Source organism: Diabrotica undecimpunctata, chromosome 1, assembly GCF_040954645.1.
Source record: "Diabrotica undecimpunctata isolate CICGRU chromosome 1, icDiaUnde3, whole genome shotgun sequence".
NCBI classification, from domain to species: Eukaryota; Metazoa; Arthropoda; class Insecta; order Coleoptera; family Chrysomelidae; genus Diabrotica; species Diabrotica undecimpunctata.
Genome location: NC_092803.1, coordinates 178,566,767 through 178,593,537, shown reverse-complemented (window position 1 = coordinate 178,593,537; position 26,771 = coordinate 178,566,767). Strand labels below are relative to the sequence as shown.

At 32.5% G+C, this 26,771-nt stretch overlaps 2 protein-coding genes across 2 annotated transcripts; one reads left to right on the top strand and one right to left on the bottom strand.

The window, feature by feature from the left end:
- Positions 1 to 1,628: 1,628 nt before the first annotated feature.
- LOC140432619 (uncharacterized) lies at positions 1,629 to 26,418 on the bottom strand. Its single transcript, XM_072520647.1, has 4 exons — positions 25,520 to 26,418; positions 24,020 to 24,262; positions 18,288 to 18,651; positions 1,629 to 2,562 (listed from the first exon to the last, which is right to left on the bottom strand). Exons 1-4 carry the CDS (start codon positions 26,253 to 26,255, stop codon positions 2,211 to 2,213), a joined length of 1,695 nt encoding a protein of 564 aa, XP_072376748.1. The 5' UTR covers positions 26,256 to 26,418; the 3' UTR covers positions 1,629 to 2,210.
- On the top strand, positions 6,545 to 12,450 carry LOC140432620 (uncharacterized). Its single transcript, XM_072520648.1, has 2 exons — positions 6,545 to 7,479; positions 12,002 to 12,450. Exons 1-2 carry the CDS (start codon positions 6,685 to 6,687, stop codon positions 12,335 to 12,337), a joined length of 1,131 nt encoding a protein of 376 aa, XP_072376749.1. The 5' UTR covers positions 6,545 to 6,684; the 3' UTR covers positions 12,338 to 12,450.
- Positions 26,419 to 26,771: the final 353 nt, after the last annotated feature.

Here is a 26,771-nt window from a genome sequence, read left to right as displayed (position 1 = left end):
TATTTCCTGGAATAATTATACAGGTTCCCTCTATTCTGTATAATTTGTAAAAGTATATAAAACCGATGAGAAATTTTTAAATATACATTTTGTTTCATTTAGTTGAAAGTGTTACAAGTGTTACCAGTGTTATACCTATTTATACCTATAAAACAGCATTATGTGGCGTCCGTGGAAAAACATTGATGGTGCTTCTTCCAGTGTTCCAGCAAAGAAAAAGCATTTATCTGCTGACGCTAGAGAAATCGTAAAAACAATATATAGTTCTTTACTTACAAGAGGGCTTACTGCTAATACTGCTGCCAGTGAAATATCTGATTTAACGAAAATACGTCTAACCACAGTGAAAAGAATTACATCAAATCTCATTAAGTCAAGAAGGAAGCGTAAGGATGCCGGTTCTACCAAATGTATTGACGAAAGTGATAAGGACTTAATAAGACGAAAAATTTACACAATGTACGAAGAGCAATGGATACCTACATTAGATGCTTTAAAAAAACGGCTTACTAATGATGATACACAAATAAACTGTAGCCGCATTAGTCTTTGGAAGATTTTGTCTAAAATGGGCTTCAGATATCGTACAATTGACAAAAGGCAAGTGGTTATGGAGTCCCATCGTTTACAAAAGTGGCGTACTGAATATATAACTTCCATAAGAAAGTACTGTACAGAAGATCGACCAATAATTTATCTGGACGAGACATGGTTTGACACTCATGAAACACCATCCAAAGGATGGTCCGATTCTTCCAACAGGTGTCAAACAAAAGCTCCATCAAACAAAGGGAAAAGAATAATAATTTTACATGCAGGATCAGAAAATGGTTGGGTCCCAAATGCCTTATGGCTTTCTGCAAAGAACATTAAAGACTCCTGCGTGGACTACCATGAGGATACAACGGCAGAGCTTTTTGAGCAATGGTTTAAGAATTGTCTTATACCTAACCTTCCTCAAAATAGTGTGATAGTAATGGACAATGCAAGTTACCACAGTCGTCAATTACATAAGTCTCCAAGTGCAAATAACACGAAAATTGAAATTCAAAACTACATGTTGGAAAACGATATATATTTTGCAGAAAGTTATTTAAAAAATGAACTGTTAGAAGTGTTAAAATCATTTTCTATTAAAAAAGTATATGTTTGTGACGCATTGGCCGAGACATGGGACATACAGTGTTACGGCTTCCGCCCTACTATTGTTTATTTAATCCCATAGAGCATATGTGGCACCAACTAAAGTCAAATGTTAGGTCACAAAATGTTTCTCCGACTTTAACTGGTAGTGTAGTCGAATTAATAAGGAAATGTGTTGATGATATCTCCCCAGAAAGTTGGAAAAATTCAGTACGCCATGTAATAAACGTAGAAAATTCATATGTTACTTTGAATCACATAATTAAACCAATTGTTATTAATCTTGAAGAGGATAGCGACAGCGAAACAGAATTAGGTATTTAGGAATTCATAAATATATTTTGGTTATTTTGGGTATTTTTTTTTTGTATATATTAACTTATTGTAAATATTAACTTTTGTATATATTTTTCTATATTTTTTTTTTCAATTCATCTATTTTTTGTACATTATTTATTCGTTTGTATGTATATACTGTAAATAGAACTATTATTACTGTACATTTTTAACGATATCCGATTAGGAAGAGCAAAAACTTTTAAACACGCCAGTTTTTTGCTGACAGTCCTAAGCCTGTAAAAAGTGTGAAGGAAAGTACCTTTCTGAATTTAGATCCATATACTACAATTATTCGCGTAGAACAAAAAAACTACTTTCTTCATGTTAAAAATTGTGTAATTATCAAGTATATTCACTTGAACAACCTGAAAATACCATACGAAATAATTTAATAAATTTTTATAATCGTGTATTACACACAAACTTTCTGAAGTGCGACCCTGTGTAGTTCGGTAGTTTATTGAGAGACTCTTGTATACACAATAGGATCAACTCAGGTAACCATTAAGCACTCAACCATTTTTCGTGAAACAAACTTTACATCTAGCTATTATTGCTATGAGATTAAATTAATGAATCTTAATTTCCCTCTCATTTATGGCTTAATTGGTTTTTGTTTCGTATAAATAGGAGAAAATTTATAATTAAACTTTTAAAATGATATTCAGGATCATCACTAGCTGTTAAGCAATAAATTAAAACTAAATCATAAATAATGAACGAACATACTACTGTTGCTTACAGCCATCCTTACTTTTCTTTTTCTGCTTCTTTTCCAAACTAGCTGTTCTCCTTTGACCTTGTATGGGCATATAAGGTGGCGCAGGGCTATCATCGTCGTGTTCTCCCAGATCAGGAGGCGGTAATATACCGGGACTACTGCTTGAAGTGCTGGTGGTTACGGTACTGGACGCGGTATCATAACTGGAAGAACCTCGATAGGCTCTTCTGGAATACGTGGGATCAATGGCCATCGCAATATTCGTATGTTGCTGAGCCGGTGAGCTACTCGAAGGGCTTACACTATCACAGGTTTCTGGGTCTGGGTAACGAGGCTTGTTAATTCGGGATAAAGGAGATCTGGAATTAAAAATTCTGATTTTAATATAACGAAATATTTATATAATACATGTTTAAATTTTAACAAATAAATCGAGGGTGAAATATTTATAAACCGAAAATATAAGTACGTTTATAAAAGTAATTTATCTATATATCCATTAAAAAAGACAAACGCTTGGCTAATCAATAGCGGACGAGCATTATTCTTATGTTATGAGCAATATTATAACTTTTTACTCCTTAAATGTATATGCCATCTATAAGTTGGATCACAAAATTTAGATCTTCATTTAGAATCCTTTCAATTTTCAGCTCTAATGTTCATGATTAAAATGCTATCTTGGTTCCTATTGGTCATAGAAGCTTCTGTTTTGTTTTGGAAAGTGTTTTTTTATCAGCTTTTCATTGAGCCTACTTATAAGCGTGTGACATAAAGTTTTATAATATACCCTAAAACTGAAGCCTAGATTTTATGATCCAACTTATGGATGGCATACACAGTGAAGAAATAAAAAGTTATAACCCTTTAACATGACGATACTCGTAACATACCGCCCCGGAAAAGTGAAGGGGAGAACTGTCCGCCGCAATATCTAGGCTTGTTTCTTGTTATTATTCATAGAAGGTTCGGTTCATTTTGAAAAGTGTGTTTTTGTACCAGATTTTCATTGAGCCTACTTACAACCGTGTCACATAAAAAATATCTAAGTTATTATAAATGTTTAGAAGCTAAAAAGACAGCCCTTTTTCAAACTGTTTTTTAAGGACAAATTTAATAAAATGTTATTTTAACATACCTTAAAAATGAAACCTCAAAGAATCGATTGTGATTTACAAAATACCGCTAGAGTGACTGTTTGGGCAAGTACAGTTGTTTAAATAATCTCTCTACGGGATAAACAAATTGAATAACTTATTAATTGGTCGATCTGTTCGAAATTTAGCACACTTTAATAACTCATTCACTGCCCCAATTATGCAAAAAACATAGTAATGAACATTTATAAATTACTACAAAAAGGGTTTTTTGCAATTATCTGGGTCAATTATTAATGTAGTTTAATTTGGAAACTCTCAAAATAAAGAACTTTTTATGATCTACAACTTTTATTTGAACCATTTTTCTCTAGAATGTAAAATAAACGTTTTATGGGCAAAAAATATTTTTTTCACTCTTTAAGATTGTTAAAAAAAAAACAAAGCAAAATCAGCTGTACATCTTCACGAATTTTTCATCAGTTACACTTCATATACCTTTGAAAACCTTCAAATATCCGTATAAGATTTTTTCAGCTTTTTTTCTCCATAGACTGGGGTAGTAAGGAAGAATAAATATGTGTGCTAACTAGAACTTGCTCGTCGCCGATAGCGTCTAAGTACTGGCTGGTTTCATAAGGATACATAAAACTAAATGTCCATCCCTCGTATGCTAATTGAATTCTATATCGACTAAACAATGGTTACGCGATAGGATATATAATCGTAGCAATTTCTCGTATTTAATTACTATTTAGCAATATTTGGCTAGATATTTGGTCTGCTGTTACCTGACAGTTTTGAGGGTCCAACAGCAAACGTGTTATTCAGGTTTTGAGTCAGATCCATTCCCGCCTGTTGCTGTGTTTCATGTAAAGATCAATTCAATAGTTTGGATAGAGGGTTTGGATGTCTTTCCAGTAAGTAACAATAAATGTTGCTCAGTTTATCTATGTCTGACTTTTTATTGATGCAAGATGTACTCGATTTTATGGAATACATTTCCAAGAAAACACGTTTTGAATGGTTCTTTTCCTTTGCCAAAATACAGGAATCCTCAGAATCCTCATCCTACAGGATTTTGGCAAAGGAAAAGAACCATTCAAAACGTGTTTTCTTGGAAATGTGTTCCATAAAATCGAGTACATCTTGCATCAATAAAAAGTCAGACATAGATAAACTGAGCAACATTTATTGTTACTTACTGGAAAAACATCCAAAATAAAATTAATATCTACCTGCACCCGTACCCACACAAATTACAGTTATATGCATAACATGTTGCATACCATTAAGACAGGTTTAAAAATTAAAATCACCTAAGATGGGCCTCTAGTATTTCTTAAAAAGAAATATGATATTAAGTACACCTAATTACTTTTTAATCATAGGATTTTTTCTTTTTGTTCTCTATGTGCCAGAGTTAAAACACACCAGTAAAAGATGACAACAAAATTTTTACTATTTTTACCTAAATTTTAAAATGTATTTTGTCCACTATTTTATATTTTATGTGTGTGTGTTATTAATGTTGAGTGTCTATGCTTTTATAAATAATCTCAACGACTAGTAAGTTGCACTGAAGATTTGTGATATTTTATAAATATTTACACTTTTTCTTATTACAGTGTCTTGAAAAAGGAATAAAACCATTCCGAAAGTTAGACAAAAAGTCATAAGAGTGTTTCATTAACATCCCGGCCAATTTTCTGACTGCAACCCTAATAAACTGTGTTGTTTGTTTATATTAAGTAACTAATATCCAGTAATTCTTATATATATATATATATATATATATATATATATATATATATATATATATATATATATATATATATATATATATATATATTTATATAGATATATGTTTCTCCAAAAGTTCACATAAAAAAACAATAGAGGAGATGAGTATGAAGAATGTATGAAATTGTAGTCTTTAATGCATCTCAAGAAATATATAATAACTTTCAGTATGTCCAACATAATAGACTATGAGTCATATAAAACTCTATGAACTGTGGTAATAGTACAATTTTCATATTCAGATGGCGTGACGACTCAATCTAATTTTAAATTTAGACTGTTCACAGAATGATTTCTAAATTCAAAAATTACAAAGATCAGTTGCAAGATAATTTTGATGGAATTCCCCAGATTAAGAAAAGAACTTCATTAAGCGACTGGGCCGATATCAAGCACAAAATGACTGTACTCCCTTAATACTGTAACGAAGAATAGTTAATTTTCTGTTCGTGGAATTTGGGGTTTTACTACTTCTTTGTGCTCTTAATACATCAACTATCAATGTCCTAAACCGTCAAAGCGATTGATTAAACTTAATTACAGATATTAATAAAAAGGTTAGACCTGGGACGAGAATTAGCCCCACCCGGTATTAGGAAGATTAACCATATTTACCGATTAATTAATTCATAAAAAACACAGAATTCCGAGCAGAATTCCTTAAAAAGTAAAATTACTTATTTTTTCTTAGGTCTCCTTTCGACAATGGTTAAATCAGAAGCGATCAAAAAGACGGTTTTTTTGACAGAAGTGCCATGATCCACTGTGTACGAACTTATAAAAGACGGTCCAGTGTTTTTATGTTGTTAACTTGTTAATTATAAGAACTTGTATTATTTGGGTGAAACTTGGTCCGATGCCCACGATATAGTTAAAAAATGTTGGACCGATGGTAGTAAAAATTGCGTCACCAATGTTCCTCCCTCTAGAGGGAAGATAATTTGTATTTTACATTGTGGGGGAGAATCAGGATGGGTAGAAGATGCTTTATTACTCTCGGCTAAGATTGTCGCTTAGATTATCATCAAGATATGGACTGTACTTTGTTTGAAAAGTGGTTTGAGCAGCAATTACTACCTAAATTAAAAAGAAATAGATAAATGTACACGATAGTTAAGTTTAAAATTATTTTTTTTGTATTTTTTCACTATGTTAATCATATGAATATTTTAATATTAAAGTATTACTTATATGTATACTTTTAATTTGTGGGATTGCCGTACTTTTGATAAAATGTATCACTATATAAGTCCGACCCTGTATACAAGTATACCTAGAAGATTAAATCCGAAATATCTTGCAACGAACAGTAACGTGAATTTTAGTACCTAATGCAAGCACTATCGTTTAAAACTAATTAAACGAGGGGCAAATAAAGCGCACAATAATAAACGCATTAGTTGTTTGTGTAACCATGTTAACATTATCGACCAATCGTAATCTAGGTGAAATATACCCACCCTATTCATCCTAAATTAATTTTGACAGAATATACGAATTTTCATTTAATATAAGTCGTTAAAAATAAATGATCATTTTTTAAATACTTATTTTCTACATAAAAGTAACTTCGTGTTAGATATGGACGTGGAAATGCAACGGAAATGTAAAAAAACAGTTAAAAGAAATAAATACGAACGGAATTCAAGCGAGATGTACGAATGGTGGTTACAACTTTTCAAAATGCTTGAATCTGACTTCAACCTTAAAGATGATGAAAGATACTCAACATTGAAAGAAATTCTACCCGTTGAACTATTTTACCGACTATTACCAATATTAGAATTTAAGCGGGAACAGTTTCACATACACGAGCCAACAATAATAGAAAAGGATGATGAAAAAAAGGTCTACACAAAAAATACTACTATAGAAAGTGTATTCGATTCAGCTGAAGCAAAAAAGTCTACAGTCATTTCAAAATTCCGAAAAGAACTAGGAATAACATCTACAAAGACGAATCCCTACTTGGAATTCTTTCGGCGCAAACCACACAGAGCAGCCATATGGAAAGAGCTACCTCCACTGAAATGGGAAGAAATGAATCTAGGACAAATGGCTGAGGCCATAACTGAAGCTATAGCTATAGATTACGTCGAATGGTTAAAAACCATGGGAGGTGACGAAGAAACGACGCTAAATGTTCAAAGTATCAAGGAGATGTTTGAGGTTGGTTCTCAGACTAATGCTGCAACGTCCATATTTGTCGAATTAAAAGAGTTGGCTTCAGTACCTCAAAAAACAGCAGAAGCCCTAGATGTACCCGACAAGTCTAATATTAATTTTTTACATGCACAAATTCAAAATGATCGCAGAGCTTCGAAAAAACGCCCACAAATTATTGCTTTTGGACGACGACTGCCCACCTATATGCAGGTAAACATTAAATTAACTTATACAGCTTATACAATATGTCTAAGTACAGCTAAAATATTGAGATTTTTTTAGTCATTTTAGAAGAATAAAAAATAAAAAAAAAATACTAATTTTGATCAAGAATAAAGTATGTACTTCTTATTTATTTATTAAGGAGCCGACAGGTCCTTCGCTAAATCGTGTCGTTTTCCAGAAATTCCTTGTATAAAGTACCAAAGGAACTTATATACAAGAAGGAATAAATAAATAAGTACTCATTTTATATAATAAGGTAAATAATATGTTCTAGTTTTCAAATTAACTCTAATATTTGACGAATATTCGTATACAGGGTGAACTGCAAAAGAAAATTACGATTTTCTCATATTTTTTAAATGTACAACCCTATATATTTTTTCAAAATATTGCATTTATGTTTTTCTTTCATTTTTATGAAGCATTTACTATACCTAAACTCATTGTGACTAATGACCTCGGCATTTTTTGCTTTTCTTTAATAAACCAAAATATATTCTTTAATAAACCAAGAATTATTATGCAGCTGATTTGTAAAATACGATTATCTCGAAAACTGTCGAGTCTTTAAATTGTTAACATATATATATATATATATATATATATATATATATATATATATATATATATATATATATACATATAGTAAACTCTTAAATATTGGGGAAATCTGCAGATCTTGCAGATTTCCCCAATATTTAAGAGTTTACTATTTAACTAATCTGCAAAGATTAAATTTCTTTATATATATATACATATATCTTTTTCTGTTGAAATAATGTATCCTTAATATTTTTTGACAAAAATAGCGTTAACTTGATGAGCAAAAAATTTAAGCGCAAATTTATACCACATATGTGGCATATCTATCTTTCCATATCGGCTCCTTCTATCAGCTACATCAAATCATGCATCAAATTATCATTTCCTCTGCCCACGCATTGAATTCTTGATCTTTGGGAACGTAAAGAAGTCTTTGGGACTAAGGTCGGGGCTATACGGTGGATGGTTCAACAATTCGACGTTTTGGAGCTACAAAAACTCTATTTTTTTGGGTAGAGTGAGCATTATCCTGATGTAAGATAATTCGTCGTTGTGTGTTGCTTTGTTGGAGTTTCGCGATAACTTGTGGTAAACAAAACGGTTATATAACAATCAGAAGTAATCGTTCTTCGATCTTCTAAAGCAATTGTCACAGATTTTGACACAAAAGTTGCGACCATTTTCTTTGAAACACTTCGAGAACGGATCACTTTTGTTGGTGTTTTCTCATCGTGAAACACCCACGCAGCGGATTGGCGTTTATTTTGCGGTTCATAGGAGTAAATCCAAGATTCATTGCCACTAACAATACTATACACGTTTTTTGAGCTTCCTTTGTTGAACCATTCCAATGTTTTTAGACACTAATTGACGCGAACCGCTTGTACAAAAAGGGGTGTACATATGTGAAATCATGAATATAATTTCAGTGTATGAGGACTGTATTACATAGGGCTGGTTCAAATAAATTAGGATATGTAGTAAAGGGTTATACAGACAATAGCAAATCAAGTTTATAAAAAGTCTTACCAATACTGCTGTTTCACAAACACTCGCGATTGTTCTTCGAACGGGGAAACTGTCTTTACCAGTTTCTGAACACGTGCCTCGTGGTACTAACACTGAGATCACGAGATCACATTTGCGTCTGTATACGATTTAAAAGAGTATTCGCGGCATTTTTCGCGTAACTATAAGCGAGAGAGAGAGAGTGAATGTATGTTGTTAGCGGAAGTCAACAGTAGAGAGAATAAGTATGTTGCTAACGATAGTCAACAGGGAAGAAAGCGTACGTCTAGTGCTAACGGTATTCAACAGGCAAGAGAGCGTCTTTTTCGTTTGCTATCTTACAACTGTCTGTATTTCTAATGGGGTGTTGAATATTATCAAGAGTTGGACTAAGGTAATAATTTTATAATTGAGGTGAAGAATGATAATATGTAATACAGCGAAAAATGAAATGGTTTTTCGCATGTGAAAAATTGAACACCGCTTTTTGCTCTTGTGTGAGTAAATAAGGTATCCAACGGAAAACCAACTTCGTAACACCCAGTTCTTCATGCAGGATCTTTTGGATTGAGGTCTTTGAAATGCCCAAAGATGCCTCCATCTCCCGATATGTTACACGGTGTTAGCTGACGAACCTCATCAATTTTTTTTTGCTGTTAGACTGTAGTTTTGGGTGGACCTGGCCTGAGATTGGAGCGAACAAGTTGAAATTTGCGGGAAATAGTTGACTGGTGTAATGCTTCATTCGCAAACACAAAAACCAGTTCAGCGAGACATGGGATAATCTTCTCCAAAAATTGTGAAAAATTATTGCTTAAAACCCGGCTAAGATCCATTTTTCGACCGACTTGCTAAATTCAAAAATTCACTGTATCTACACCACTTAGGTACAGTCTGTCCCAAACCCTTCTTTCAGTGCGTCACTAATTTTGACGTCATATAGGATTTTAAGAATGTCGAGAATTATTGCATGACATTTTAGTTAAATTTGACAGTTGTAGGATCGTAATCTCTCTTTTTCTAATTGAAAATAATTTAATAATTTTAATATTAGTCTTTGTTCTTCCTCGATATATTTCGGTATATTTAAAATATTTTTATGACAATAAATACAAAAATTTCACTGTAAAATCTCTGATAATACTAACCTGGAATGACAATTATCATTTTATCAGTTGACATTATGAAAGTACTGTCATGATCGAGACAATTTGCGTCAAATTATATTTATGCGCATCGTTGATTGGATATCTATTTAGCGTATTCTAAACTCCAACCAATTATACATCCGTAAGTAGAATTAGCTTTACGATAAATCATTTTCAAAGTTCTATGTATAATAATCACAGACTCACGTTTTTTTCTGTCACTTCTAGCTTAATGTGTTAGAGAGAATTCGATCAACTATGACGCACTGAAAGAAGGGTTTGGGATGAACTATATATCGCAATGAAACTCTCGATTTATGTCAACAAAAGATTGAGGTTACATTTGTGTCAGAAGGTTTTATTGGTGGCGCCCTCTAAGCTGCTATATGCAAAATTAAAACGAAAAACCTCATATCAACATTTTATTAAAGCAAGTTGGGTGGAATCGTAATATTTTAAAGTGTAGAAATATATATATATATATATATATATATATATATATATATATATATATATATATATTGGATTTGGTGTTTCCGTGAGAGCTATATGTGGTTTTCCCGGTTTGACTCCGCGTTAAAAGCTTTGGTAAAACCATTATCTTTACAACGTTTCGGCAAGGACACTTCTTCTTCAGGTTCCTTCTCCTATGGAGGTTGGAAATCATCATAGCTATTTTAATTTTATTGGCCGCGCTGAATAATTCTAATGAGCTGCAACCGAACCACTCTCTCAAATTTCTTAGCCAGGATATTTTGCGTCGTCCTGGGTTTCTCTTCCCTTGCATAATTAATGTAAGTAATACGTACTTCTCGCCCCTCATTATATGACCCAGATATTGAATCTTTCTAATTTTAATAGTTTTTATGACTTCACATTCTTTCTTCATTCTTTGTAACACCTCTACATTAGTTACTTTTTCAGTCCACGATATTCTGTGGATTCTCCTGTAGCACCACATCTCAAAGGAGTTTAATTTTTTGATTTCAGACTGTTTTATTGTCCACGCTTCCATGCCGTATAGTAAAGTAGAAAAAACGTAACAATGTAGCATTCTTGTGCGAATCTCTAGATTAAGGTTACGGTTGCAAAGTAAGTTCTTCAATTTTATGAACGTGTTTCTTGCCATTTCTATTCTAGATCTGATTTCTTTTGTTTGATCTCCATCTTCGGTTAGCCACGTTCCTAAATATTTATATGTTGTTACTCTTTCGATCGTTGTATTATTGATGACCAGATTATCTACATTTTGTGGTTTTTTTGAGAATATCAAGGACACACTTATTTGCTATTGCCAAGTCAGATTAGTACCGCTTCTTCTAAACGTTCGAGGAGAACAAATGAGAAAATCAGTTTTCTTTTCATTTCAACAATAAAGGGCGTTTTTTCTTCACTTTGATTTCAGAATAAGTTTTTTCAGTTTATTATCAATAAAAACTTAAAATACGTACATCATTAGCGTAGATATTGAACGTTTATAGTTTTATGGTTAAATATACACATGTACGTGATATAAATAATCCCAAACTGCCTCTAATTTATCATTCTAATCACTGACATGCGGAATAATGCGGACATGTTTAAAAACTGACAAGTGACAACTATACTATTTGTCTTTTTAATATTTTCTAGGATAATATTTAAGATATTGTTTTTGTCATTCGTACTAGCAACATCTTTGAAAGTTATATTTCTTCTGTACTACTTCTTTATTTTTCTATATAATAACTCACTAACGTGGTCTACAATATTTGATATAGTTCAAGATACATTACTTTTTATATTTGAATATGCGGTTTTGTTGACAGGTAAAACCTCCGCCCAAGGACCTCTACACAAAATGGCTCCAGTGCGAATATATACCACCTAAACTAGAGAGCATGGCTAGTGTCTGGCAGGGTATAACACATTTAAGATCAACTCGAGTATTTTGTGAATATTTATATAAAGATCGTCAAGAAATTAAACCTCCAAAATACTTGGTAGAATGTGGTATGATGGATCCCAAAAATTTTGGAAAACGATTGACCAGAACAGAAGAACTTGAATTGGAAGCCAGCGTGGATGGAGTAAAAAAGAAATCAATAGCATCAAGAAAGTCCGAAGTATCGAGAAGTAGCCGAAAACGTTCAACATTAAAATGAGATAAGAAAACATCTTTAACAAAAAATACAAAAAAAAATACCTATTCAACTGTGAACATAGAATTATTTTAAACTTTTTTAATATTTTAGCAAGGAATAATAAATTTTGTTTTAATTCGTCTGTTTATTTGTAAAAAATAAAATAATTTTTTAGCCTTAAATTTGAAGATAAGTCATAAAAATCGGTCCCAGTATAAGACTGCGGGAGGATCTATCTCCATACTGAGTATGATTCCACACAATGGGAACCTCCTATGGACGTATAGGTAGGAAAGGTGTGAATAAGGTATAACCAAATAAACAGCCGCATCATAACTGGCTTATCATACATTGAGATTTTTTCTGCGACTACTGTGCTGTCCAATCCCGATAAGTACCACCATCATGCCCATGGGATGCATGGAGTGGAGAAAAAAGTGTTGCCTAAGCGATAACCCTGAGGCTGACGAACTCTAGGAGATTATAGCCTTGGCACGGTGCTTGACAGCATTTTGTCCCAACTTCTGGAAGCAAAATGTACACGAAGACAAAAGAGATGACCCAAGAAGCTAACCTGCGTTGATAATCATCGACTGTCAATTCTTGATGTAACTGTATGCAGTAAGGATGCAGTTTATGTTTACGAAAGATTTTTGCCGCCGAAGTTTGACTAATGTTCCTATAAAAATATTCCTTTTTTTCACTTAGAACAGTTTTGGTTCTCTCATTTTTTTCATATACAACTGACCCAGTGCGAACAAAACGATCCATTAATTTTTCAAAAGCTCTTGCGTTTGGCTTCCTCCGTTCAGGATATCGCTCGTGATATTTTCTTCATGCAAGTAAGCAATTTCTCGAACTTTCTCCTAATACCCAGATCATATCTGTTAACTCTTCTATAGAAAAAATTATTTTGAACAATAAAGACAAGCCACACAAACCGATTAAAAAGGTAATATTATGAAAACTGTCATTTTTTCAAAGCCTACTATTTTACCTTTTACCTGCTTTTTAATCTCAGAGTTCTTAAAAATTTCAAAATTGACGTAGTTAAACGAACGTAATGAAGTGCAAGTAGTAAGTGGGTCTTTTGGGTTCTGAATGAGACATGTGTGTCAAATTTTAATAAAAATATACACGGTGATTCTAAAGTTATGGATTCAGAAAGAAATAAGCAAAATCGATAAAAAAATTATATTCACCATTTAAGTATTTCCGTTTCCCAATGAAACACCCTGTACAAAAAAAAAATCAAAAAAGTTAATCGAGTAATAGCCATTTCATAATTCTAACATCGACGAAATACGTTTGATTGAACTCGTATAAATTGAATGATAGAATTGAATGTGCAAAGAACCCACGAAAGAAGATATTACATGAAACACAATAAAATTCTTATCAGATAACCGTAATACATTTAATACTAGAAATAATAAAGATAAATAATGAAATGTCTGCAAGCTTTTAGTTAGTGTGTAATATTATGATATATTCAAACTTTCAATATAAAACAGATGAATGTAAATCAGAAGTTTTGATCTATAAAACGGATGTTTCGTTTATTAAAACATAAAATGCGGTAAGTTAAACTAAATAAACTGATTCAAAAGAAATAGTGTATTTGTGTATTTAGCCCAATGTTGTGGTCTATCTATCTATCTATCTATAGCCCAAAATCTATTCATGTGTTGAATATAGGCCTCTCCCATTTGTCTCTGTCTTCTGTTTGTCTTTTCCACATTGGACCTGCACTTTGCTCAATGTCATCTTTCCATCTCATTTGCGGTCGACCTCTTGACCTTTTTGCAGTATATGGTCTCCAGCGGCCAATTTCTTTATTCCATCTTCCATCCTGATATCTTTCGTTATGCCCAGCCCATTTCCATTTTAATTTCAATGCATGTTCGACAGCGTCTGTTGTTTCGGTTTTGCATCTTATCCACTCGTTCCTCTTTTTATCTCTCAACGATATTCCCAACATTTGTCTTTCCATAGCTCTTTGAGTTTTCTTTATTCTATCTAAGTTGCTCTTGGTACACGTCCACGTCTGGGCATCATATGCCAGAACAGGTAGGACGCATGCATTAAATACCTTCGTTCTTAATGTTAAAGGTATTTTTTGGTTTTTGATAGTATATGAGAGTTTTCCGAATGCAGCCCACCCCATTCTTATTCTTCTGGTTATTTCTTTAGTCTGGTTACTTTTGTCTGCTCTGATAGCTTGTCCTAAGTAAATATATTCTTGGACGTGTTCTATGTTTGTTTCACCTATGGTAATTACTGATCTGTCTTCTGTATTAGTCATTATTTTAGTTTTCTTTAGATTCATTTTTAGTCCTTTCTCAAGAGATGTTTTTTCTAGGTCTGAAATCATTATTCGTAGTTGTTCCATAGTTGTTACTATCAGGAGTACATCATCGGCGAATCTTAGATGATTTAAATATTTCCCGTTTATACAAATCCCTTTATTGTCCCAGTCTATAGATTTAAAAATGTCTTCCAACGCCAGAGTAAATAGTTTGGGTGAGATTGTATCCCTTTGTCTGACACCTCTACAAATTCTAATTAATGGAGTTTGTAAATCTCTGTCTAGCTGAATTCTCATAGTGGCGTTTTGATATATATTGTGGATTAACATTCTGTACCGTGAATCTATTCGGCAATTAACTAGCGCTTCTTCCACTGCCCATAGTTCTATGCTGTCAAACGCTTTTTCATAGTCAACAAACGCTAGGTATATTAGAAGGTTGTATTCATTGGTATTTTCTATCAATATTTTAAGGGTGTGAAGGTGGTCGGTTGTGCTATACCCCTTTCTAAATCCTGCCTGTTCAACTGGTTGGTATGCATCAAATGTTGTGGTATCTATATTTTATTACTTTTGTTCTTTCTACCAGGGTTGAGGCATTTCTTGCTTCTTCTGGCATCAATATCTGTCTATATATAATAACGGATTTATTACGGCTGTCGCCGCTTCTCCGCCCCCAATTTCCATCTTTTTCTGTCATATGCAGTTGCCTCTTCTAAGTCTCTTGCCGCCATTGCTTCATCAATATCGTTGCGCCAACTTCTCCGTGGTCGTCCTCTCTTTCTTCTTTCAGGAGGGATCCATTCCAGTACTCTCCTAGGCCATCTGTACTCTGGCATTCTTTTAACATGTCCGAACCAGATTAATTGTTTTCTTTCTATGTCATCATTGATATTTCTCTCCATTTTCATTTCGTTTCTTATTTGTTCGTTTCTAACTCTCTCCAGTTTCGATCTACCGCAGCTTCGTCTCAGATAATCCATTTCTGTCGTCATAAGTTTGTTTCTATTAGCTTTGGTGACGTCCCATACTTCCGAACCGTAAAGTGTAATACTTTGAACTATACTACCGTAAATGTGTTTTTTGGTTTCTCGTCGAATTGTTTTTTGCCAGAGAAGGGAGTTTAAGGCACGGGTCGCTGCTCTGCCCTTGTTTATTCTTTCCCTGATTTCATCTGCGCTATTTCCCTTCTTGTTGAAAATGACCCCCAAATATTTGCAGGATTGCACGCCTTTGATTTTGTCGTCTTCCAAGACTAGGTCACATATTTCATCTGTTCCCACTGAGAGATATTCACATTTTGTCATATTCATGTTTAGACCTGCCACCTCATATTCTTCTTGCAGTTTTCTTACCATATAGCTAAGATCGTAGCTGTCTTCGGCAATTACTACCTGGTCATCCGCAAAGAAAAGTGTATATAGCTTGTTTTCTTCCACCGTTATTCCCATGTTTCTACATTTTTTTACCCATTTCACTAAGGATCTGTCCAAATAGATTTTAAATAAGGTGGGTGACAGACAGCAGCCTTGTCGTAGTCCTTTTGTTGTTTGAAAAGGAGAGGTGATTTCTTGTCCCATTTTAATTCTCGCAAAGTTTTGTTCGTAATATTTTTGAGTGGCGTTAATAAGAATTGGGTTTATTTTCAAGTTACCCATTTCTATCCATAGTTGGGAGATCGGTACACTGTCATATGCTTTTTCCAAATCTATTAAAGCTATATGAGTTTCTCTATTTCTCTGCACTCGTTTTTCCATTGCAATTTTTAATGTGAAGATATTATCCATAGTGGAGCGTCCGGCCCTAAATCCCGCTTGTTCTTCGGGTTGTTTGTCTTTGATATCATTTTCTATCAGGTTTCGTAGTACTTTTGAGTATAGTCGGCCTATAGTAGCAATCACTGCGATCCCTCTATAGTTTTTAGGATCCATCTTTGTGCCTTTCTTGTGTATTGGAGAGATATACGATTGTCTCCATTTGTCTCAATATCTGTCTATCAAGTCTTAAAATGCCTTTCATTCTATCGTTGCGCTTTCACATCCATATAGCAGAGTGTGTGTAGTCATTGAGCGTCAACGTTCTGTAAATTGTTTTGCATGTACAATGGTATTTGCGAATTTTGTGATCAATATATCTGTCTTTCTCGAAACTTGTGTAAGACTAGATATATATACATACAGGGTGCGGCATTATTGCGAGGAGTTCGATTACTCATTTGTAACGAAACATCCTGTATATTTTTACATTTTTCGACTCTTCTCGATGTTCTCGTTTTTTTCAATATAAGGTTTGGCATTGGTATTCGAGGTAGTTTAAAAGATCATTACGTTTTTTTATTAATTCCGTAGCAAAATTAACACTGTAGAATTGTAGAGATTCGATATCAAAAAATATATTTATGTTGAAAAGATTTTTAATATGGTCTACTATTCTCTGAAATTATGAATATAGCGAAATATTTAATTTTGATATACATAGTGGGTTGAAACTCGAGTTTTCTTAAATGGACCACCCTGTATTTTAGTACTGTAATAAAATGTTATTTTGTCAAACTTTTTACTAAATATTCCCTATACCTAACTGCTTTAATTTGTGAGATATTTGTAATTTTTTGGGCCAAACATTAATTTCAACAAAAATTAGCTGAATTTTTTAGCTTTGTCGTGAAAAAATACATCATAATTTCGACTGATAATTAATTTGTTAATATTTAATAAAATATCAAAATACCTACATAGTTAAAAGTGACAAGACAATAACGACGTTTAATATACAAATAAAATTAAATGTAAAACAAAATATTTACTTAACTAAAATAACACAAAAATCGTTGAATTTATAATAAATGTTAAAAATGGTCTCCGTCGATATCAATACATAATTGCAAGCGATCTTCAAAAGAGCATATCATATATGTTTTAGAAAAACATATATGATATACATAACTAAAAAAAGATAAGTTTTTTGTAAAAGATAGATTTGTTTGTTAATTTTTCATTCATTGTGATTTTTATCTGTGATTGTGATTTAACATAGCAACGAAATAGTCGTATGCGTATTTTAAACTTTCCTTTTTTTATTTGGCACCGATGGCATTTTTAAAATGTATGAGAATAAGAATTATTAAATATCCATACAAATAATAAACTGAAATTCTAAATACCCTTTTCATTTTCTTCAAATATTTGTTTACATTCTAATATTACACTAATCATATTTTTCCAATGACGATATATTATTTTTGCCTTTGCATTCCTAATTAGAAAGAGACTTCACAATACCGCCGATGCGCCGACTACCTCTATCTCGTTCCTTGTTATCCTGTTACACGTCTCTCATTTCACAACTTTGCGACTGAGACGAGAAGGTGATATATCACGTTTTAGCGATCAAGAACTAGACATAGAATAAGACCGAAATTACAGTCACAGTATATTTTGTTGTTATTCGCAGGTCGTGATTGTTATTTTCTTATCACAGTTGTTAAATCACAGAATAGTGATATTTAGTCCACCTCCAGTATATCCACAATACCAAATGCTATGTAGCAATTGGACAAATTCATAAAAAAATAACTACTAACATAATTTTGGAAATTAGTAAAGTTTAGTTCCAAAAATAAACTACTAAATGGTAGTAATAAATATTTAAACTATCACCTACCTTAAATCTAAATGGGTAGGTCTGTTGGCCGGCAGACCTAAAGCAATTCCCTTATCTAAGGACGGATTAGGGCCTATAGCACCTAAATGATTGACTTCTTTGACTTCAGTCCTATAATCAAATTTACTAGGACTATAGTTTGATTTAAAATTATTGGCAACTGCGCTTCCACTGGGCAGAACATCGACTGGAAGACTGTAACTTACATCCTCATCGGGATTAGGTATAGCATACAAATCGGGATGAGCTGCAACTGTTCTAGGCACAGATGATGTATTTTGATGTGGCACAATATCGGCAGGAAATGCATAGGAATCATCGGGCATGATTTGGTGGCTGTCACGTTCTTGAGGTGTTCTCAGATCTAAAATTCAATAATAGTTTTATAAGAACAACCAAACAACAAGGAACCTACATAAACAAATATCAATCAAAGCAGTGCAGTAGGAATAAGTAGCGGAGTAATAATAGTGTATAGGTTCAAATAAACTCCAATGAGAAGATGACGATATCGTATTTCTATAGGTTGCTAGTGTTACACCCTTGTAACATATAGCCAAACCATATTTCTTTCTTAATACGGCCCTAATTTCTTTAATAATAATATAGAAAGCGTCTCTGTATCATGGTATCATTTTTAAATGTATCTTACTACAAAAAAGGGTCGAAAAATAGTTCCTTAAATGTCTCATAAATCTCTCAAATTGTTTTAAATTTACACCTGCATCTCAGACTTCTTTTTTGGATATATTTGAATCGCCAGTTAATTTAGATCAAGCTCGATAAAAAACTGAATCTCTCCAAAAACAAGTAATTTGAGCTGACCCTTGGTAATCTGATCTAACACCTGCATATCTATTTATCTTTACAGTAACATCTTTATTACCTTTTAATATGTAAATATAAGTCATAAATCACACACTTGTATTTTTTGTCATTATATTTTTACTAAAAGGTTTTAACAGTCGATTAGAACAAAAGGTTTTATTGCTTTGAGTTTAAAAACTAGAAGGCAATCAAAAGGCCCATGAAAAAGATTTGTTAAAACTCCTTTGAAAAGTCATTCGGACAATTCCCTATAAATTGCAGCTTCTTGGCGATAGTAAAATCACAGAAGTTTGACAACATCAAGTCCCACGGCGCACACCACGGTCTAAATAAAATGATTTCGCTCTGACCACGCATTATTATGTACGCATAAAGACATAGCAAAGAGGTCAAGTTTTAAATTTAGTATTTTGTTAAACACAAATTGTAAAATAAAAGCGTTTGTAACTGTTCTCAAATAAAATTAAGTTATTTTAAACTTATAATGTAAAATTTCTTACACATCGAATTTAACTGCTTCGAAGAAGATTTTTTAATGAGAGTCTATCATAATCAACCACTTAGAAGTTTGGTTCCCGTCTTATGTTGAGGACAAGAGGCACCCACAAAAGGACCAGCGTATTAGAATAAAGAATACGCACGTAAGGGTTTTTAGTCTTTTTTTAACACGAATAAGAAACGAATTTATCCAGCAGTTTTATGCAGTTATGAACTAGAACGAATTATTTGAATGTATGAGTTTGTTATATAGTAAACAATTTTGGGTTCTAACGTTTAAATGTGTTTAAGTGTAATAATTTGTTTGCTGGTTGCCGCATAAGTCGTGATGAACTGAGGCAGATTTTTGGTTTACAGCACAGTGACTAGGGAAGAAAAATAATAAAATGCGTTCCATGTAATCGAAGTTAGGATCTATGCGACAATATATTGCGGCAGTAACCGAGGAGGCCAGCAAGGGTTGGTACGTGACAATTGCGGCAAATGTTTTCAATATAATGAAAACGTTTCTTTGTAAACAGAATCTTTCAAATTAACTGGGAGCTATGACACTTAGATGTTACGCATCCTGTACATTACTATATGAAATGGAAAGTTGAACACTTAAACAAGGACATCTAAAAAGGTTGCTTCATTTGAAACATGGGAAAGACATTGTGGCAAACTAAATTTATGACTTGGCAGACGTTGGAGCACAGAAAGAACGGAGATTCTAATCAAAAGTAGCGTTTCTTACCATAAGCATTAACGAAAGCATAAATGGGATAACGTCAGATCGCCCCTAAAGAAAAATAAATATGCAAAATTTTTAAAAACAAAGAAAAAACTCATGGACCGTAAAACGTCTGTTTCACAAGAAACAGATCGCCTGTTCTATTCAACACAAGGAGTTGAAAAGAATACTGCGTTTAACTAAGAAGTACACTCGGTCTATGTGGACTTAAAAATGACCTAAGACAGACTGCCCCAAAAAAAGTTGTGGAGGACATTGGGAAAAACAAATATCAACTTTGAAATCATTAAAGCGATCAAACAGGTAGACATATATCTTGTGACTAAATCCAAAATAAAAGTTTCACAAATGGAAAGAAAACATTAAACATGTGTACGTTTTAGGTAATTGCCTTACAACTAAGTGAAGTCGGCTTCATTGACAAAGAATCGTTTATTATGTCCGAACGACTGCGGTATCTTGGGAGAGTTGGCGGTTAAATATATTGGTATATCAAGTCTGAACTCATGAGTTCGATCATCGGTACCGACAACGATATTTTCATCTCTAAAAATGATAAAGACACACAATGCTTCGCAGAGCAGGTAAAACCGGCGGTCCCGGCTAGGTAAGTGGTAGTTAAGTCATGTTAGAGGCGATTGCACGACTGAAAACACCAGACGTCAACCAGGAGGTCATCCGAACTTTGACTTTTTTTGGGTGAGTGGTCCGTCAAACAAGATTCTTTTTTTAATAAAAATGCCGGATTTGAACTCATGACCACTGAGTTTTAACGCATAGTAAGTTCTCTTAGTGACAAGATGCTCTTACCACTGCACCACTAACGCAGTTAACGCAAAGGCGTATATAAACATGATAAAACAGTGATAATTCCTCCGATGATTATTAAAGACAAATGAAAAAGAAAAAATGACAAGAAAAATGTATTATCAAATGAAAAAAAAAATGGCACGATTACCAAACAAAGCTAGTACAAAAGATGAGAAACTGGATCTACCAATAGAGATCATTAACGAAAGATTAAGGCAATGAAGGACATATTTTCTATTAAAACTATTAAAACTGTGATATTTTCTATTTTCTCTTCAACTATAAAAAATATTATCTATTTGAAATAATCACTTGTATTCACGTAAATTAGCACAATATTATAAGTTCTCTAGTTCTTAATAGTTCTGAGTGACCTATTTGTCTAACTCTTGAGCCCAGTCCTACATTCTTATATATATCTTATACATATCTTTTTATTTTTATATCTTATGCCAAAAATATATGTTCATTTATAAAAAAATAACAATTTTGGTTGTTTCCGCAAAATTATGGCCTGTTTTACCTGCTAATATTTAAATAAAAAAGATAAAAAACTGAGTAAACAAATATTTAAAATGTATGCGTTTTGTGCTGTAACATTGTAACAATTAAGTATATCTGAAGGTCATTGGAACTAATTGTTTATTTTACAATTCTTTACTGTAACATATTTTTAAATATTTTATGTAGTGTTTTAAAAATAAGCAAACTTCATTTCTACATTAAATAGCCTTGCACATAAATATTTGACAACACAATTTAATAATTAAAAATAAACTTAATGAAAATAATAAAATGTTACTAAGATAAATAGTCAAAGTTAGTATGACCACTAGTCAGAGATTGAGTTTTAATTATAACTGGAAAAATATTTGCTAGCATATTAGATGTAATATTTGAAATTCCCCTACGTTCCAAAAACAAAGGGTACCCCCGTGATGGACAAAATTCACTAACCTTCAGAATTCAATTTTTTTCATTTTTTAAGTTCTATGTAATTAAAAAATAAGACTCGGCACAATCTTAACCCACCACAAACCATATAACTTTTTTTTAAGATGGCTGCAGCTCTAGTTTTTTTTTCTATTTTTTTTTTGGATTTTTTCTTCATGTGCGCTACCTTTTTTGGGGATTTTCTCAATTTTATAGACTTCAAAATAGATCAAATCAAGGTTTTTTATATGTTACATATAATTTAAAGTAACTGGGTCCTTTAGGACAATAAAAAATTGGGCGAAACACCTTTAAACCCCCCAAAAAGATGTTTTCTTAGTGTTTAAGGGTTTTTGTGAGGTTAATCATAGTGTTGAAATTGTTCAAAAATTTTTTTTTTCGTTTTATGTGATTAAAAAATAAGACAACGCAATTGTTGAATGTCCTAAAGGGCTCAGTTACTTCAAATTATATATAACCTATAAAAAAACCTGACGAGCAAGTGACTGCAATTAGAGACGAATCGAACAAAGAACAAACGATCAAACATATTACAGAAATAGTGCAAAATGTAAAGGATAAACACTTAAAGACAGATAGATTAATGAAACAAAAATCATGGATGACAGTTGAGATCCTAAAACTAATGGACGAGAGAAGAGATGCCAAAAATGAACCAGTTAAATATAAAACCATAAATATATTAATAAGAACGAAAATCAGGTGTTTTTATGGTGTTGAATCGTGGACCTTGAACGAAGATATGTGCAGAAAATGGAAGCATTTTAGATGTGGCTATATCGGAGAATACTTAAGATCCCGTGGACTGGCTGAGTCACAACTGAGGAGGTCTGTCACATCTGTGCAGCTTTACCGCGCTGCTGCAGATAAGATAAAGATTATCATGATGATCGCCAACATTCGTAAGGGATAGGCACATCGAGAAGAATAAAAAACCTGCAAAATTCGTTTTATAGAGGGCAGCATATTATGCATTTGAATTGGTTCTTCATCCGCAGTATAGGTCTTGTCTTTACTGAGTCTCATCAGCTAGTGCCAGATCCAAAACAGACAGACAGACAGACAGAGACAGAAAAATGATTCTTAAGCAAACTTCTCACTTAAAAGAGTGACTTCACTAGGTAGCGCCATCTACTTTGGATAATGGAGAAAGGCCCCACCACTGACACTGCTTGATGAGTACTTAAAGATAAGCCATGTAGTGTAAACAAAGAACATATTTTTAGAGAGAAAAGGCAAGCTTGCATGCCTTAAGGTACACACTATGCTGCCCTATATAAAACAAATTTACAGACATGTGGTTTTCTGGAAGATAAATGTATTTGCAAGTATTTTAGCAGTTTGGATTTGGTTCACAGATACACAGTAGATCTACTTTCTGTCATCCAAAGTCGATGGTAGTTGTTAAATCCGAAATTGTTCTAACAATATTGCCTTAAGTCCATTATACTCTATATTATACAATTAATTATTCAACAATCCAGCAGAAATATATATATATATATATATATATATATATATATATATATATATATATATATATATATATATATATATATAAATATATAGATCAACATTTTAAAGTGCAAAAATAAGAAAAATTAAATGCATCCTGTATTCTGTGAAGCATTGGTGTCTCTACATCTCAGTAAGTATCATACTAAGGTAGAAATTGTCTGAACTATCCAAACAAACTAGTCAAAAAGATAATCTTACTACGAAGATACTTTAATATTTCTACAAAGGAAATGGCTGTTTTACTTGAAATCATCTAATTTGTGTGAATATTCTAAATGGATGTGTCAAGCTTATCTAGAGAAAACCCAGATAAAAAATACAATAAAAGTTAAACATACACATTAATGCACCAATTATTTTATAATTGTATCAATAAAGTCATAAAATATACCTTCTTGTTGTTCCATCTGTTGTTTTTTGGCTAAAGCCTTTTGTTTCGCTCTTTCCCTGGCACGTTTAGCCTTAGCCCTTTCTCTTTCTTGTAACAGTTTAGCCAGTTCCTTGTCTTGAGCTTCAATTGCAAGCAATCTATCCCTATCTTCTATATAACCTTCTTGCTCTTGAAGTTTTCTGGCCAATTCTGCATCTCGTTGCTCTTGTATTTGACGTTCAGTAACTTCATCCAATGGTATGCCTAAAAATATTTTTAATGTACTTTATAATGGATCATTATCTATAAATAAATTATAGTTTATAGTAATTTATTGTAAAAACAAATAAAAACCTATATAGAAAGTTGGACTGAATCTCCCCAGCACTTCTTACAGTAAATTACTTTCCTTCATACTATTGTTTGTTGGAGCTAATTAAGCCTTAAGTAAATCTTAGGTGACAAAAATTTGATTTTCTTAATAAATCACATATTGTTGCTATAATGCAAAAAGTGACCAATTGTTTTTAACAATTCAGCTTCACTGTCCCAATGCTAACATATACCCAAAGTCTACCACATCCAATGCTATTTTAATATTAAAATATAGTATTTTGCATAGTATAATCATTTCACCTCACGATTTATACAAAGTGACGTCACTTGTATATTAAATTTCTATAACATCAACCTTAAAGTTCAAATTTCCCCAACACATCTAAGAATACAACACACATGGAGCTGCTCGATCTTTCCTATGCGTCAACATGGTATTATAACAAGAAAAATGTAATCGTGATTACATTGAGCATTTTAGAATTCTATTGATTAAATATACAAAAACATTTCTTATTATTGTGTGTGGCCAGAATGCTGACAGCACTAACGATAATTTACAATCTTATAGTAAGAATTCTGTTTATGTTTCTTTCATTTGTGTATCAATTTAATTCACAATATAGAACTTTAATAAACTGTATTTATAAATATGTACATATTAAATATAGCTTAATAGCTTTAAAAATTCATTATGACAAAATTATGAAAAATGCCAAAACAACTGAATAGCCTCTGTAAATTTTATATGAACTTTTATAACATTATGGATTAAACATTCTCATGTTCCATATTGCTGAAAAGTAAAAAAAGAAATTTTGAAAATGTGAATATGTTCTTCATTTTAAAAATCCAGTTGACTAGTGCCTAGTGTATCCTTAAATAGTTGACATTTTAAAAATTCCTCACTAATCACATTTGATACATAGACCTAAATATTAGGGATACATTAAGGTTTTTTAATTATGTGATTCATTGGATTGAAGTTGCATTGTTAAAAACTTGACTTATATAAAAACTACACATATTTTGTATATTTTCCTCTTCATCAACATCAAATAACAATTATGAATTATCATGTTGCAATGCTTGAATTTTAGATTAAACATTAACACGCAAGTGTTTTAATACACATAAGAAACTCAACTATATTATTTATCTATTAATGAATAACATTTAAATTACCTATATCAGAACCTATATCTGCTAAATCTATCCTGTTTAGTTGATCAGATAACTGCTGACCTGATAAATATGGTTCATTATATAATTCTGCACTATTTATTTCATCTGTCTGATCATGTTGAGGCCTGTAATGTTCCAGGTACTGGGTTTTTTGTGGTAAAGGCATTGGTAGAGCTTGTCTTCTTGGTAAATTTGCTTGGTAATTCAGTGCATTTGGGCGATGTGGTGAAATCTGGTTTTCATATTTGGGTGGTAAACTGGGCGCTTTTTGAGGAGAGTATGCTGGATTTGGTAATTGGGAATGATGTACCTTTTCAACTTTTGTCTGCTCTTTTTCTAGTAGTTGTTTTGCTACTTCTTGGTCTTGCATTTCTATGGTTTTCCTTTTAAGCCATTCTTCTCTTTCAATTCGATCGGATAACTCCTTAGCTAGTTTATTGTCCATTTCTTCCTGTTCTGCCAACATTTTTTGGTAAATAGCAGCTGCTTGTTCTGCCAATTTCTGCTCTCTAACTTGCTCATCTTTTGCTTTTGGAAAATCTTCACGAACTAATGCGTTTCTAAACTTGTTACCAGAAAAATGTTCACTAAATTCTTGATCTTGAAGGCGATAAGCTAGAGCACTGTCTTCTCTAACCATCCATTCTTGGCAAACCTCATTGACTCTCCCAGATTTTGGAAAATTTTCGACTTCAGGCACTTTTGTGTTGGACATACTTGTAACTAACTTTGTCATACATTCGTTCTAAAGAAGGTCACCGGCTAGAAAAATAATTACAGGTAATTAAATCAATTTCTTTTTATCCTTTCATTTCACTGCTTCTGAAATTCCTGGCTAGAAAAGAATAAAATATCTGTAATAAATAAGTGGGAGCGAGAAACTGTTGTGTGTATGTAAATAAAAGTGACACATGTATGACACATAACCGTTCTTCGCAGAATTACTCCTATGGCCTTTTATTCATTAGAACTACAACTACTATGTATATGCTTATATGCGGTGAGAAGATATATTTTTATCATAATCGATTACATCCCTATAGACAAAAAAAGCCATATATTTATACATAGAGAACACAAATGAATTGTTTATATAACAATACAATATTTGTATTTTCACAATATTGTTGTAGGAAAGTTCATAAGACCTAATTATGCGATTAGTATGGACCCATTTAGTTTTCTATTAATTTGTTCAATTTCAACATTGTCAAATACTTAGTTAATAATACACTTTTCCTACAACTCCAGT

Excerpts from the sequence above, each read along its gene's own strand:
- LOC140432620 (XM_072520648.1), top strand. The coding sequence starts at position 6,685 with ATGGACGTGGAAATGCAACGGAAATGTAAAAAAACAGTTAAAAGAAAT. Across the intron at positions 7,480-12,001 it reads GACTGCCCACCTATATGCAG|GTAAAACCTCCGCCCAAGGA; the intron begins GTAAACATTAAA and ends TTTTGTTGACAG.
- LOC140432619 (XM_072520647.1), bottom strand. The coding sequence starts at position 26,255 with ATGACAAAGTTAGTTACAAGTATGTCCAACACAAAAGTGCCTGAAGTC. Across the intron at positions 24,263-25,519 it reads AGATATAGGTTCTGATATAG|GCATACCATTGGATGAAGTT; the intron begins GTAATTTAAATG and ends AAATATTTTTAG. Across the intron at positions 18,652-24,019 it reads ACAGATGGAACAACAAGAAG|ATCTGAGAACACCTCAAGAA; the intron begins GTATATTTTATG and ends ATTGAATTTTAG.